Source organism: Chroicocephalus ridibundus, chromosome 8 (genome assembly GCF_963924245.1).
Source record: "Chroicocephalus ridibundus chromosome 8, bChrRid1.1, whole genome shotgun sequence".
Lineage (NCBI taxonomy): Eukaryota > Metazoa > Chordata > Aves > Charadriiformes > Laridae > Chroicocephalus > Chroicocephalus ridibundus.
Window position 1 is genome coordinate 24,029,320 of NC_086291.1, and position 17,565 is coordinate 24,046,884.

General features: G+C 36.8%; 1 protein-coding gene across 1 annotated transcript in view; it reads right to left on the bottom strand.

The window, feature by feature from the left end:
- VAV3 (vav guanine nucleotide exchange factor 3) overlaps window positions 1–17,565 on the bottom strand; it is a 171,638-nt gene that overhangs the window by 13,770 nt on the left and 140,303 nt on the right. The window contains exons 21-25 of the mRNA XM_063344034.1: window positions 12,648–12,713; window positions 7,022–7,056; window positions 5,467–5,583; window positions 4,672–4,759; window positions 1,893–2,022 (exon numbers count right to left, since the gene is read on the bottom strand). Coding sequence (XP_063200104.1) covers window positions 1,893–2,022; window positions 4,672–4,759; window positions 5,467–5,583; window positions 7,022–7,056; window positions 12,648–12,713 — 436 coding nt within the window. The remainder of the gene's footprint in view (window positions 1–1,892; window positions 2,023–4,671; window positions 4,760–5,466; window positions 5,584–7,021; window positions 7,057–12,647; window positions 12,714–17,565) is intronic.

Genomic DNA, 17,565 nt, shown 5'->3' on the forward strand with positions numbered 1-17,565 from the left:
TAGTTATCCTAACATCAACTTGGTAAAAACTAAAAGGACAGCTTTAAAACTGAGCAGCGTGACTCACAGATGGGCTGTTAATCATGGAAATTTTGCTTAAAAAAAAAAAAAAAACAACCCAAAAAAAACCCCAAAGAAACAAACCAACACCACACATGCTAAGACTTTAAAAGAAAACTGTCAAATCCATTAATGGAAATGTCATTCAGGGTCAATCTAGGTAGGACAGCAGAATTGTGGAAATTGAGAGGGGTTTTTGATCAGTATGGCCCAAGACAAAACCTGCCATTTCCCACCAGCTGAGTTTATAACATTAAAGGGCTGATATTTACTGTGGCAGAGATGCACTTCCTCATCCCCTTGACTTAAATGAGAGCATCCCACACTCATTTCTCTTGTTCTTCCATATATTACCTAAAAGGTCTTGTAAAAGGAGACGTAGACAGAAGGTAATGAGGATGTAACATAAATCTTGTGTCCTGTAAAGTTTGAAATGATTTAGCTAATATTCCTGCAGACTAGTAAGTTGGTGGATAGTATAGATACATTCTAGCTGGCCTAAGAAAGGCAAGAAAAGAAATTGGCTCTGGTCACAGTCAACAATAACCAAAACAAATGCAAAGTAAAGCAAGCAGGGCATATCCTCTCAACAATTAAAGCCTCAGTGCTGTGAGGAGGCAAGGGATGAGGAAAGCACAAGAGACAGCAAGAGGAAGAGAGATGCAAAGGGAGGTGGGAAGCTAAAGGGAGAAGAAAGGATGGGACAGAAATTCACCAAGAGTGGAGAGGTACTGAGATACAGCATGGCAGGGAGACAACTGACAGAAGTCCTGGGAAGCAGAGAAAGATAAAGAGAAATGGAAGGAATAAAGAGGAACTGGGAGATAGAGACAGTGAATGAAATGCACGGAGACACACTGGTTTCTTACAATCATCTGTCCTAACTTATTTTCACTTTAATTAGGAGAGGAAAAAAGTTATAGAAATGTTATGGAACAGAGGCAAGCAAGGAAACAAAAGCTCACAAACAGCAAATGAAGGTAACACAGCCAGCTTCGTCATCACAAAGACTAGACGGGACCCTACGGTCTTTCACAGCAGTCTTCGTATTGTTAAAATCCCCATTAATTTTTATTTTCCTCTTATTATCTGTTGCAGTACAAAGATACAGCCATCATCTGCAGAATTGCAAATCTAATATTTGCTCTCAGAAACATCATATACTTTCCAGAGGCCAGCCATGTGGTAGTTTTTATCATTAACATTGAACCTGTACGTGTCCTAAAAATCATGCTAACTTCTATTTAAGTTGTAATAGGCTAAATAAAGGATACCACGTGCATTGTAGATCTTCTCAGTTCATTCCTAAAGTTCAAAACTTTTTAACTACTATTTATATCATACAGTAGTTCATTAATTTTCAGAAGCCTACAGGCCTGTAATAAATATTAAGGTTAAAAGGCAGGCATAAAAATGATTATGATATAGTAAATCTCATGGGGTTTTTTTGAGACGTTTATGTGGTATTACTGAGCTGCTACTTCATGTGGCTACAAGATAGAAATTGTCACAGATATTATTAACACTTGTAGCTGCGTGTATGCAAATGCCTGAAAAAACTAGGCAGGACGCAGTTTAATCTCTCACCAGCACGCCTAATAGATTTTTGAATATCAGGGAGATTTTAAGTTTGGCAGCAAGACAAACTTGCTAGACATGTTTATAAACCTCCTGGCAGATCTGAATCTGCTTAGCTTCAAAAAATCCTAGCTAAAAGCATTACCATATTAATTGGTTATATGTCAAAAATGGGAAATGAAGATGTTCAAAGTACCTTGTCCTTTTAATATTTATATGACAGAAAATAATATTAAAAAAATTATAATACTCACAGTTGCCACCTGTTCTGTTACTCCTTTGTCCCACTGAGTTTTCAGATTCTTTGTATGGAAATTGAAGAGTAGTATCCAAACTTCGAAAGCCTTCTTTGAGAGAGTGGTGCTTATAGTATTCTACGAGTTCCTTTCAGAAAGGAAAAATACTATGTCATTAGAAATTGAAATCACATCCTTTTCAACATTCTGGTGTACAGTCAATGAGAGTTTTATCATACAAGTGACCTTATTTTATAATGCAACATCCCACAGTACGTGTTTGTTTTTATAAAATCAAGTATCCTAAATATTGACTGCTTTTACGCTGCCACTTAACTGGGTATTGTTTTTTTGCTTTTTGTTGGTGGTTTTTAGGGGACTTGGGTTTTTTTTGGTTTTGGTTGGTTGGTTTTTATTGTTGTTGGGTTTTTGGGGTTTTTTGTTTGTGGTTTTTTTTTTTTTTTAAGTAAAACCTTATTGTCGGAGTCAACACTTATTGCTCCTTTGAGCCAGGCTGAGCTGTTGACAAACAGCTGGCCTCTAAAACATTCATTGCACAAATCACGGTAGCAAGCTCACAAACAGGTAAGTAGCCCCTGTCAGTGTGGATGGGGCTCCTCAGGAGCCTGTCACATCACCGTGATTCACATCAACAGCAGAGTTGACCTTTCACTGCACCTTGGCCTGCTTTACATGCTCAGCACATTTTAATTACTCTTGTGAAAGTTTTTCAAATGTGCTATGAAAACTATGTACAAGAGCTGTTCTACTTTTGTTACTTCCAAAGTAGCAGAGAACACCATGTCACTGCAGATCACTACTTTAGGTTTCCATGGCTGCTGGCTTTGTCTCTCTTCTGCTCCCAGTTGTACTTACGCTACTTTTTGTCTTCTTCCAGACACTGTTACTTTTTCTCTTCCGTCTACCCAGAACAAAGCAGTTGTTCCACAGCGTATGCAAAGAGTACTTACACTATCTCTTGTCTACGTAACTCTCAAGGGCAGACTTCATCATACCCTAAAACTGCGTTATGAAATTACTTTTCCCTCATTGATTGTTAGCAAGGCTAAATTGGTAGCAGTGAGGCCTTTATACCAGAAATTTCTTTTGTCCTCTCAATTCTTTGACACAACGCATATCCTTTTTATTTCTTTTTTTATCCAAGTTTGTGTCCTGTACTTACATCTCTGATCATCCAGCCCTATTTTGAAACCTGCATCAGTGCGTTAAACCGCATCATTGCCATAAGATATCTGTCAGCCTGGGACTCCAGCTCCCATGCTTTGTCAAGATCCTGAGAGCGCTCTGATGTTCTCATCAGCTTCCAGTGAACCACTTGTAGCACTTGCAGACTAAGCAGCCACCTCCTTTGTGCATTTGGGGAACACCATGATTTCTGTTACTGCCAATCGTAAGATCTCAGGGTCCCCAGCCCTAACGCTAAACACTTCACTGGTTTTTAAGTTGTCAAATGAAGACAGAGTGTGGAAACAGCTTGGTGCATTCTTCATCAGGAAACTGACGTTCTTCCCATTATAATAGCCACTTATTTCAATAGGATCAGGCAAAGCATAGATTTCTGCTTGATTTTTTACCACTTGTAGGATGCTCTTGTTTTACAGAGTATCAGTGGTTAAATTAAAACAATTTCTAAGGCTTCCTGGTTTTAAAGCTTCTCTCCCTAATCTTGTTTTGCATTGTCCTTCATTTTTATTTATTGTTTTAGAGTACTTGGATATGCATGCAGGAAGGCTGCAGCATAAGTTTTAATCCAATTGATTGCAGTAAATATAACATATTGAACAAGCTTCGTTTAACAATGCATCAGAAAACGCTTAAGCAGTAAAATTTTACAAATGCACTACAGTAATTTATTCAGACATCTTGTATTTATGAGTCTTGTCCGAGAAAAATGAGCTATTATGAAATTCTTTCAAATTAGAGTTCAAAAAAAAGGAATTTACTCCCAGTACAAGATGACTCCGACATAACATTGAAAATTCACTGATCTGGGCAGTTATAACATGACACTCTTACTTCAGGGAATGAACTATGGCTATAGTTGGAGTGAAGTTAATGACAGAGCCTACGTTTTGTGTGTTATTACTATAGATTGCTAGTGAGTGGTTTGCTGACACAGAGTATAAGTTCAAAGTAGCCACACAGTTGCTTTAATTTAAACTAGTTGATATTGACTCCAGATTACTATTATTCCAACAAGAATTTCTGAGCTATTAGCAGTTTAGACAGTCCCATTCTCTCGCCACACTTTGCCTGTTGCACCAGGACCAGGAAGACCAGCCTGTCACAATTTTTTCTGGGCTCTCTGACACAGCTGCACCTTATATCCTTCTCCTCTGAATTTACATGTCAATAGGCATCATTATGTTCAGAAGTACAGGTGTACATGTGCTAGGCTGGGAAGGAACCTTCACTTAGCTACTTTTAGGGATCGTTACTATATAGAGAAAGATTTCCAAAGACACCAGATTCTCCTTTCAAGATTCAGCCTAACTCCACAGTGGGCTGACGCATGGGATTCAAATTCCTCCTCTCTTCTACATCACTGCAAGGGACACAGACCAGTCCTAAATATAAATATGTAATTTTAAGCACGTGCTACCATTGCTTAGAGCATAAACCATAAATATAAAAAATTATCCTATTAGTAGGTATGGACACAATCAAACCTCTTACTCTCACAGGCTTCTGTAATTTCACAAACCAAGGTAGCTCTCACTAACAGCAACAGCTACATAGAAAATCGCACATTGTTAAAAACTTAATCAATACTTACCATTAAATTTTTAAATTTTCTGTTTTCTGCAATGTGGAAAAAGCCATCTCTTGTTAAAATCTTGATGTGTTTCACTTCGTTATTGTACCTGTGGGCAATGAGTAACTTATGAATATAAATGTGTTTTTAATCAGATGCAATCAATAATTTCCTGAGGCCATGCCCCAATAACACCACATGAATAAATTCTTAAGACAAAATGTATATTTGTGCTAAAACAAAGCTGACATCTAATTAACCAAATATACTTATTAAAGTAAAGCTGAAGAGTTAATCTGGATTCAGAAAAAAAGTCACAACTAACTGCTTGTTCTAACTGGGAATTCCCATGTATTTCTTACTTTTATATTAATTTTGATAAACAACATGAAAGCAAACAAGACCCTCATAATAATTTGGATGCACAGAATTTATGAACCCACATTTTACTGAAATGTCTGAGATGAAAAGGGCTTCAACAAGTTCTCACTGAAGTCAATGAAACATTCTTATTCACTTCAGAGAAGGAGATGACATTACACACCAAACAATTGCCTACTCTTACCCAATATACTAGACCATCATTTTTGTAGACACATTTGCTACATTAGCATTATAAAGCCATTGTTATCTTCCTACTATAAGTTCTGGGTATTTTTGTCAGCAACTTCAACTTCAGTTTTCCTATATTGACCCCCTTAAAGGCTGTGTACGATTATATAAATTGAAACAGGTTTTTATTTTCCTAATTTCAACTATTACCTAGACACAAATGAGAACAGGAAAACTTTCTGTAGGAGATCTTATTCCACTTACTTAATACTAATTGCATATTCTCCTGACTCTTTGGTCCTGTGCCGCACCAGGTAAGTGCTATTTATTCTGTTAATAAGTTCACTCTCTGCTTGCAATCTTTCCATTGCTCCTGCAAACCTGTAACAGAAAACAGTAACAATTGCCTATGATTTTTTCAAAGCTACAAATATAGGTCTATCAAATATGTAATGCAGAGTCTCAGTATTCTGCATATGAAGGGGATCTAAAAATATATCAGTTGCAACTGAATACCACTTCTGGATTTTTGAATGAAGAATAATGCATGAAAAAAATTCTGCACCGGGGGGTAGAAATTCTTAATTAGAGAAGTACATGTGCACATGTTGATTACAACACCTGTTAAGGAAAGTACTCAAGCCTGAACATTAGCTGAATGACTACTGGCTTGAAGACCTCAAAAAAACAAATGTTTTTCTGAATTGTGTGTTGCAAGTGAAACAATAAAACGAGGTCCAGAACCTTTGAACCTCCTTGACTTCTAGTGGGATTTATCTTAACAGAGTGAAGAATCAGCCATCAGTAGTATACTAGGTCAAAAAAAAGACCTACACAGAAATTTGGTATTTATACAAACACACTATTTTATTTGGTTTCATAATTAATCATCATGTCTAAATGATAAACTTTAATGGGTAGACTAAACACCCACAAGCAAAAAAAAAAACAAACCCCACCACCAGCCTAATACATCCAAATTTGAAAGAGCTAACGCTAAGAGTTGAAAGCTAAGAAAGCTAAGACAAATAAGTCACTGGTTCTGCAACCTGACTGCATAAGCAGATTTGTGCCCTTGCTCTGCCTTGCTGGTTTGGGTGGGACTTCATGAGAGGCGGTCAGCAGACATTTATTTGCAAAGCTATATTAAACATTCTATTTGGCTTGTTATGAAAAATCAATATTTGTTTAGATCCAATTCTGATTTCACTTTTGGCAAACTAGAGGAAATCAGAATTCTCATCTAAATGACAAAGCATAAAAGCAGTGAAAGAACACAAGTGGTGCTTGTTCTGTTCTCTCAGAATTACCACATCTTTTTGGGAAGCAAGTTGAATTCTGGTAAAGAGTTCACACACTACATAAGCTTCAGACCAGCAGTGGTTGTAGTTTTGATACACCATCCTTCCATCCTTTTATATCTCTACAATCTTTTTTTTTTCTTTTTTTTAATGAAACAAAGGATTATTCATGAGACAAGATTTATTTAATGTTATTCCTTCTCTTTTTTCACTTAACATGTAAGATCTACTTGCACGCTTCATATTACACTCATCTCTTATTATTCTATTTCAGACCTCTGGGACTAACGCTGCACGGCTACAGAGTTGTAAACAAAATGTCAAAATCACTAAACACTTTATTACATCAGAAATGCTTTTAGGCAATGCATGGTGTTGCTTTCCTAAACCATTACACGATGCCTTCTTCAGAAGCCTAGAAAGGTTAAACCAACATAAATTAAATTGCAGTAAACACAGTTGTCTTTCTATGACTGCTTCTTTCAAAGAGATTCTTGTGAGACTAGACAGGGACTCACCACGGTTGTGAAGAGTAGTCTACTGGTTTAGGAACCTAAGACAGGAAAAGACACAGGGGAATGAGGATCAAGATTTTTTTTCTAATCAACACAAATTAGATAGCATTTATCTGTCAATATCCAGATGAAACAAGTTACAAGAAACAGATGATCTAATTGGTTCGCAAGTTTGTTTTCTTTTGAAGGAATTTATAATAAAGGACAAAATCATTCCACAAGTTTTACAAAATATTTTAACTCTTTGCTGCTGCGATAGACTTTTTTTTACTTAATAGAACTGTTAGAAGTTTTTCTGACAGTGCCTACATTCAAATTTCATACATAAAATAGCCCAATGCTACGTACTGTTGAAAAGTATCATTAAAATGTGTGCCAAATTTACAGTAACATTTATAAAATTCACTTCATGTATGGCATTAGAAAGACTGTCTACTAGGAAATATAGTATATAACCTTCTGAGCGAGTTGAAGATAATGCACAGATTGCATTGTATGACATCATTCATGCCTTTGTATTTGACTTGGTTAACTCTTGTACTGGATTTTAATAAGCATGGAATTTGATTCTCAAATTCAATTTAAAAAAATAAAGCAAATGACAATCAGTTTGCAAAATGGACATTCTACATATACATAAACATATGCATAGATAATGTTTATACATGCGCAAGATGCACAGTATAGCGATTCCCATGAAAATCAGCATTTCATGTGGACCACCTCCCACCGGTGTACAAAACTGCTATTACCCTACACTTCTAAAACAATGTGTTAAACTTGCAAAGTGCTGAAAAATTTATTTTAGTGGAAGCTTAGCATACATTTTGCATACTTATGACCTAATGTCATATATTCTTAGATAAGCAAATTATTTCCTTTTTTCTTCCAGTAAAACCACGTAACATTTTATTTTCTGGAATCTAATAGGGAAAAAATTACAGTCACATTCTTCTCAGATTTTTTTATTTATGATATATAGAATGTCTTCAACAGAGACTTTGAAACACAGGTCAACTGAGGAAAATATTATTATACAGGCCCACAAACTTAAATTAATTTAAATCAAAATCAATTACAACTCCCACTAACTTGACCTCTGATATCAACTGAGATCTTTATCAAGTCTCTAGACCTGATCTTGAAATAAAACTCCAGTGATGGCACAAAAAAAGCCTCCCCCTTGCCCTCCCCAAAAACACACCACACATGCCAAAAAAAACCCAACACCACCACAAAACCCCCATCTCCCTGCATATTATATCATAGTATCATATATATTATATCATAGTATCATATATCATAGTATTCTGCAGTTAAAGTTGCGCGAGTCAAGTAATGCAAAATTTTTGTGTTAACCTCTCCAAAATGCTATCGTATATTCTAGCAGTATTGCTAAAGTAGTAACAGGCACCTTTTGAATGGAAAAAAACAGAATAGAAAGCTATGAAGTGATTATTGAACCAGGATATTGTAAACTAAATGACAGCAGACAGTCTGAGCTGAGGGAACGTACAGAGGAATATGATATTTACAGCCACTTGTGTTGGTAACCTTATCTTGCAACTTCCTCAAAAAAGCACAGTTACTGGAATGCATAATTACTAAATTATTGAAACAAGTAAGAATAGTTACAATGTCACCATTTTAAGGCTCTCATCTTCACGCGAAGAAGCCTCAGCACTAGAGTTATATAATGCACTTACTCCAAAGGCTCCGCTTAAACCACTGGCCAAGTATTTTCTTGCATAACTTCAGGACATTTTCCAGTTGAGAAAGTTTTCAAAAAAGTTTAGATTAGGAATTAAATTAGTATCTCTCCTATCTTCTTTTTCTCCACAGAAGTAAACAAAACTGCTCAGGTTTTTGTGATGGATAGGTTTTTGGCTAACTTTAAATTTACTTAAGATGTAACTTCCATCCCTGCACTGTCGTGATTCATTTCCATGAACCAAAATTTGCAGAGCGCACAAAGCTCTGCTTACTGCCTTTGATATAATGGTCACTCAAACTAAATATATAAATACTTGCTCAAATGACTCTCAATCAAAGATTTTCATGATAAAATACTGAATTTTACAGGAGAGACCAAAACTTACTTTTTTTTCTAAATAACAAAGCAGACACTGGTGTGGAACAAATTAAAGTTCTCTGTAATAAAACCAGGGTCACATGTTCAGCTTGCACAACAGTAAATCTATCCAGCTGTTAAAACAGTCATTAAGTTAGTCTAGCTCTTGAGAAAGAAAAAGGAAATATGCATAACTCCCAAATACTGTAGACAACGGGCTCTCAAACAGCAGCATTTATAGTGCTGGTGGGCTACAAACTCCTTTGAAGCGTAGGGGGCCTTACACAGCCAGGTACTACCACTGGTAGCAGCAGCGGCACTTCATATCCCTACAGCTACTGATGGTGTTACCTGGGGACCTCTGCTTCTAGTGGTGAGACTTGGAAAAAAGTCAACAGATTATGAATATGCTGACAATTAATTCCTAAGAGAAATGTTTTAGCAAAGCGACCAAATGAGACGTTTCAAAGCCAACTAGGCACTTATAAAGTCTTTGCATGCTGCAAGATATTTCAATAATATGTTTCATCTACAGAAGAATTTCACCTTTAATGATTTGTATTATCCCCATAGGACCAATTAAATAACATGCATTCTATCAGCAGCAGGAATCACGGAATTTTTCAGAGCTGGAAGGGACCTCTAGAGATCATCTAGTCCAACTCCCCTGCTAAAGCAGGATTGCCCAGAGCACGTTACTCGGGACTGCATCCAGCCGAGTCTTGAAAGCCTCCAGAGAAGGGGACTCCACAACCTCCCTGGGCAGCCTGTTCCAGTGCTCTGTTACCCTCACCGTAAAGAAGTTTTTTCTCATATTTGATCGTAACTTCCTATGTTCCACCTTGTGCCCGTTACCCCTCGTCCTGTTACTGGGAACCACTGAAAAGGGTCTGGCTCCATCCTCCTTAAACCCACCCTTTACATACTCGTAAGCATTAATAAGGTCTCCCCTCAGCCTGCTCTTCTCCAATAAAGAAAATAAAGGAAAGGAAATACGGAAAATAAAGAATAGGTAGGAAAAAAAAATATTCTTAATTTGTCAAGTATCCTAATATGTTGGAAAGGATATATAAATTCAAAGATGGTTTAAGTCCATCCTTCAGAGCAGTTAAACAATAGAGAGTAGTCCTTTTAATTAATTTTGAATGGGCAGATATATAGATATATAACAAGCATCGTTCATTGTCATGAAAAACAGTAAAATCAAATGTTATTCCAGAAGCTCTTGGCTCATACCGTGCTATGTATCCAATGCCTCTATAGAAATGAAAAAACTGGAAGCTAGAAAGAACCAGATATTAGTCATATGGTGCAGAAAATGTCTGCTGACATATACTACTTATTGCAAAGAGAAAAAAATTGTTTATAGGTACATCTGTGAGAAGTCTGGAATATAGATATTCTGGAGCTCAGCAGTTTTTCTTTCAATATTCATTCCTAAAGTCTTTTAGATGTATGTATTTTATGCTGTTTCTGGGCATTTTTATATCAGCTGGTTGTAAAGACTGTTAGACTTAATAATAACAGTAAAAGTTATAGCATGTTTAAAACCTGATTGATGTTTCAGTATCTTTAACTGCATCATTTATCATAATAAGATGTTTATATTTCATCCTTCCAAGTTAACAGTGGTGAAGCATCAATTTATCTTTTTGTTCTGATCATGACACCGCTTGGTAACATTTCATGAATAATATTTATTCATTCTGTAAAGCTGTATTATTTTCAATACTCCTCTAAATAGTATATTTCTAAATTTAGCAGAAAGCTTTATCGCTAGAAAGTAATCTTCACAACACCCCAGTAGTATTTTTCTTAACTTTGGATATCCCACTTCGTCTGCTTTAAAGTATAGTGGTAGTTCCTAAAACATCGTTAGAGTTGCTGTCAATGATACTATGCAATGACTGACTGGGTGGTTCCAAGAACCTAACGCCAATACCGAACAGGCACTGCCTGTGTGCAGGACAGAGACACCATGGCATGGGAAATCCACAACTTTTACAATAAGCAGGGGGTGGAGGGAAGAAAGTTAAATTCACATGAAGACAGGCTAAGTTCCTAAGAAGACGGGCTGAGAGAGTTGGGGTTGTTCAGCCTGCAGAAGAGAAGGCTCCAGGGAGATGTTCTACCAGCCTTCCAGCACTTAAAGTACAGGAGAGATGGGGAGGGACTCTTTGTCAGGGAGTGTAGCAATAGGACAAGAGGTAGTGGTTGTAAACTGGAAGAGGGTAGATTTAGATTAGATATTAGGAAGAAATTCTTCCTAATATTCTTCCTTGGAATTCTTCCTTGAGGGTGGTGAGACACTGGAACAGGTTGCCCAGAGAAGTTGTGGATGCCCCATCCCTGGAAGTGTTCAAGGCCAGGCTGGATGGGGCTTTGAGCAGCCTGGTCTAATGGGAGGTGTCCCTGCCCATGGCAGGGGGGTTGGAAGTAGATGATCTTTAAGGTCCCTTCTAACCTGAACATTCTGTGAGTCTATGATTCATATAACATTTTCATCTTTATTCCAGATCTGTTCTCTCACTCAATCTAACATATCTTGTATCTACAAATATTCTGTGCACCCCTCTTCAAGCAAAATTCTGAAAATACAGGGCCCTAAGGATGTCTCAGAATATACTAATGTGTTTATATTCTTTAGGATCACATGTATATTTGTTTTAGAAACTAAGGCACAATATAAGCCTCAAAGGGATATCGAAATGCAGCCACTCACAGCTGATTCCACCTACTTGGAAGCCATTTAAGTGGCATATCTTGATTGCTGTAATGAAAGCAATTCTATTAATAAGTCGAACTTGTGAATCAAGTTAAAAGAAGTTAAAGCTGTCTTAAAGCAAAGTAAGAAATATGATTCACCCCTGGTTTTATGGGTTTACATCAATTAATCTCAACAAAGGGACATATAGTAATCCGATGCACAGTGTTACAGAGGGCAGAGAATGAAGGAGCAAGCATACAGTGTATTAATGCATCATCACACCTGTATACAAAACTCTTCAGTACATATTATAAAATAATTTTTCTTATTGTTATCCTGAACTTTTCTAGATTGAAAACATCCTTATTTGAAATAAAGGCAGGTAAGAACCTACAGAGAGGAGAAAATTTATCAAGCGGTTCAAAGTTTTATATTAGTTTTACACATTTTTAAACTCACCGCTTATGGTGTAATCCCTCTCTCTAACCCAAAATGACTGGGGAATAGATTAGAATCAAAGCATTCTGACCTTACTGCTGGGGAACGGAAGAAAGTGCATTTTCATATACAATGTGTTTGTTCTATATTCTGGAAACTCTGTAGACAGTTCAATTTATTAATATTCCCAAAAGTTAAATCTGCTTCTCAAACATGTTTTCTTGACATGTCCTATTTACAGCCGATAACCAAAACTGTTAGAATGCTATACTTTAAGCAATATTGAACATACCATGAAAACACAAAGGAACTAGAAACAACATGATTTTTCTAAGGTAATATTAATGAAGTGATGGTATGAACCAGGCAGTTTTTCTGTAAAATGACAAACAGAATTAAACAATTGTACTTACACATGGGCTAGGCTTTACTGCATCACTGGGGAAGAATCCAAGCTCTCCTGTTGTTAGATTTCTGCCCTAGAAAAAAAACCAACAAAATTTTCCATTTTTGAGACATAACAGGATTAATAGTAAATAATAATACAGGCACAGGGATTTAGGACAATAAGAGTATATCAAAGAAGCTAAAATAAAATGCTGCTCTAATAAAGCATCACTCAATAGTTGTGTGGGTTTTGTCTTGTTTTGGTTTTTTTTAGTTCATATAATTAAGTAGTAATTATAGCTGATACACCTGAGCTCTGAGAGATGAGATGCAAGAAGGTGACTCGGAGCCTGAGAGCTGTGATTCCCAGTTCTGTCCATGTCTGCCAGTGTCTGATATCTTCATTAATGTTGTCTCCTTAAAGTTACTTCCTCCTCAGTTGGCATCACTCTAGTGAAAGCTACCACACTGCAACATTACAGACTCCCAAAATGACTACACCACCGTGCAGCGGCAGTTGCAGCACATGAGAAATCACACTAACTCCAATGGGAACTTGGGGCTAATAATCCATCAGCCAATTCAGATACAAAGTTCTATGTTAAGGATTTCCATAAGTGATGCAAAGCCTTAGAAATCAGGTGGGCACGAGAATACTAGCAGAATTAGATTAACTCTCTGTCTATGATATATTCACAACATGTTGTAGATGCGCCCACACAACTGGGAGACCAGCTGCAGAAATGTATCCAGCACAGCCTAAACTGAGCCTTTTATGCAACCCAACTGCTGCCCCAAAGTTGCAGGACCAGCAATTTATTCTGGGCTTCTTAAGGCCAAAAGTGACCTGATCAGCACAGAGCCATGCCTCAGGAGCTCACAATTCACCATAAAGCTCTCCTGAAGAATGTCTCCTCAGCTAGATATAAAAGCAAAATAAGAACACCTCTCTAGAGCTTGTAAACATTTAGCTGTGACCATGCTGACCACATTTTTCAGAGCAGAACAGAGCACATAGCTAAAATTTCTAAGCACAGATACATATAAGGAAGGCATCAAAATGTGTATTTTGGCAAACAAGTGTTTTGATTTGACAGATTTTTTAAAAGCACATAAATGCCTAACCTCCATTAAATCTAACACACTGTAAACATAATATACTATCAACATTTGGCAACGAGAGTAAGAATGAGTACTTTAAAAGCATTGCAATCTTGAAAATTACATTTATTTTTTATTTTTGATGGCATACCTGCAACATAAAAAATTAAAAGGGGAAAAAACGCTTCAGAAAAAGACATGGAATTTCTTTGGGGTTTTAGTTTATTTTGTTTCTGTAACACTAAATGCGTAATTGTACCCTAATACCCCCACACAAAACAGAAATCAGCAATTTCAAACAGGGTGGAGCTGTCCCAGCCGTCCCAGTAACCATAACTCTGCCCCAGCTGAAACCAGGACAGTCACGAATGTAACAAGCAGTGAGACAACCCAAGAAAGGCCTTGTGTCCTGAAGACAAGCTTCACATGAAATAACTGTAGACGGCTTTCTTAGTTAAGTAAAAGCAAATCCTTATGCAGAACAGGGCTTCATTTATTACACACTGATGAAAGAACAGGTCAATTTAAAATCCTCTATCGACAATGAGCTCATTGAAATAGTTTGATAATGTCCTTAGGAGACTAGGTGAATTTGTTTACCTTTAGAAATCCTAGCTAAATTCATCAAGGCTTGGTGTCACTATACACAGAACCATGACCTGTTGTCAGATGATGATTTTAAAATTTAAGATCTATCCATCAACTCATTAACAATAGCAAAATTATTATGCCACCATACTTCACTTCTACTAATCATTTCTTTCTACTTTATGTTTCCTAATTGCTTCTTGTTTGACGAGTAAGCACTTCCCTTGAATGCTGCCTATAATGGCTTATGGTCGTTATAAAATCAGAAGCAAAGGACTGGACAGAACTAGTTTTAAAATGTTTCTTATGTATATACTATTACATTGTTTTTCTAAATTATTATATTCTATATTAAAATATATATTACATGTATGTGTCCATACATATTCATATACATAAGGGCCAATGAAGCCCTTCGGTTCATTTCTTTCAATGACAGTCTCAGCAAAACTAGAGGCTGATTCATGACTCTTGTACCTGTTTTAATGAGGGAGACTTTCTGAAGCCATTTGACGCTTTTGCTCTGTATTTCCACATTGCTGCCTCCTACTTAGCTATGCAATTAGCTTCATTGGACATGCACAGAACTAGAACTCCAGAATAGCTAAAATTTATAAATTATCGTGTCCTTCTCCCATTTTCATTTTGTTTACTGCAGTGTGGTGAAGAGAGGAAGGAAAGAGATGAAAAATTACAAAACAAATTGCAAACCAAAAGGAAAAAAAAAAGGGACTTTCAAAAGGCGCTTTTACCCTGCTGCCTCCCCAATGTTTCAATTTTATATCATAAGTGTACTTACATATACTTAATGCCTTTTGGCTGTTTGCAGCAGGACCGCTAACTACCAAAGCATTAGAAAGTACATCTGTTTTAGCTATTACTTGATATGGGTTTAATCTGCATCAAAGAAAAGCTGGGTTTGAAAAAGGAAAGAAGAATCAGTCCAGGAAATATCTGTATTCTTTTGGCGTACTTGAGAAACATGATTGCCTGAGGATGGCGGGTAATTGCAGTGCAAACCTGTAGAACTCGAATCACATTATATGATATGGTAGGCATCGCGGCACCCCTGAAAGCCTACCCTCAGGTTAAGCAGGTACCAATTTACTCAAACCAAACTCAGAAGAGGAGAGAAATATTCACATCTATAATAAAAATCTGACTACTTCAAAGCTGCACTACTACAGCTGAAACACTTAGTAGTGCTCGGAGAAGGAGCCTGAAATTTCCATTTAAAATACCACGTTTTCTCCTCTCTCCTCCCCTGCCCCCAGAGCCTCTTCCTTTTCTTATTTCATTCCACAAGTGACCTTAGCTGAGCACGAGCCAGGCAGGCAGCACGGCTCTTCTGGTCTCGCACCTGGGCTGAGCAAAGCAAAGCAGTCATGCATAAAGGGACGCATTAGTAGCAGCACAAGACCACCCTTCTCTTCATATGCGGCCAGGTGCTTACTGAGAGAGTAAATAACTTGTGACAGTATCAACCCCCTTATATTACACGTTCTCTTTGAAGAAAGCCTAGGTTTGGGATGATACCAGCAAAGAGGCAGAAAGCAAATTCCTGGAATTCAGAAATGCTTATCCCAGCTATCTTCTTGTCTGTGATTGCTCAGTTTGCCTCTCAGAAAAGTGTTTACTGTTTCATAAAGAAAAAAACCCCATACTTCTCCTGTCTTCCAGACTGCATAACAGGTAGATTCATGTGTACACAGTCTTGAATTACTACACAACTTACCGCAATAATTGCTATACAATCATTCAAACATTAACTTAGCAGAACTCTAATGTCTCTCAAAACACATTTGATCGCATTTAAGCTATAATTTAAGCATTACTTAGTAACTTGTGCTGTTTATTTGATGGACTGTAAAGAACAAAAAGTTATACTTAAGCCACACATACTTATCTATTACAAGCACTTGAATTTCTACACTGAGCAACTGCTGACTTAAAAATCCATTCTAATATTAGTCTTGCAGGTCAGTTGTAAATTACTCTAAAACGCCTCTTGAATAAAACTTACAGATTTTAATACAAACTGTGCTTTGCAGGTTTTTTTCCTTAATATGTATTTTAAAACGCAGATGTCATTACAAGACAGCTTGTGAGAAAAAAAAAAAAAAGTCCTGAATGATGCTAATGGAGATGACAATTTCCATTAAGATTCAAATCTATTATTAAGGCTTCTGGGGAAAAAGGCTCATGCACTTCCCCATTTCTGCTAGTTAAACACAGGGAGATTCTAGCTAAATTCATTAGCATGATAGGTACAAATAACATCTAAGACAAATTCCAGTAGATTGAGTTGACAGATGTATATGAACACAGCAATAGCATCAGTCCCACAAGGTGCCAATAACTCTGGCTTGTACTAAGTGTATTAGTCAGATGATTACCTTCATGCCAGTCCCAAATCAGGAGTGCGCTTAAATGCTTCTCTGGATCAGAACTCAAGGCCTTGCAGAACCAAGCCCTACACATAAAACCACCTAGGCAAAAATCTGCCAAGCAGTGTTTGAAAAAAATTATTTTTAGTGATGTGAAATATCTATTGTTTGCTAAATAACAGGTTTGGAGGGTTGGGGGGAGGGGTGTTTGTTTGTTGGGGTTTTGTTGGGTTTTAGGAAGGGGGGTGTTACAGCTATTTACATGTTTTCAAATAGATTAAACAATTCTCTTGTTTATTACTTCCCCCAGTTAAATGTTGTTCAGGATGATGCAGTGGCATAGGAACAGAATTTACTGATTCAGTCCCGAAGAGTTTGGAGAAGATTCAATCCTAACTGAAGCCAGCAAAAAAAAAAAAAAAAAAAAAAAAAAATATGACCCAACTCATGTTACAGACCAAGCAGATTTTATAATTATATTCATTAACTTATTATGGCCTCACAGAAAAAAGAAAATCACAAAGGCAAACACAGGAACAACAATTCAAGACAACGACAGATGCTTCCCAGTTGTTGTTCTATTAATATCCTGAAAGTTCTTCTATTTAGCTCTATTTCCATTTATCCAATAATATCAGTTTTACACAGGATTCTAGTATGAACAATTAAAAAAACAATAAAGAAAAATGAGACATGTTTTAATGCATTTATCTTTAAAGAGAATGCCAGATGGCATTTTGAATCTGTTTATAGTTCTCAAGTAAAAAGAAATTGCAGTAACACGAGTAGTGATGTGAATCATGTGACACCGAATTTTGCTGTCAATAGAATATGCTCTTCCCATGTACATAAGAAACTGTCCTTAACG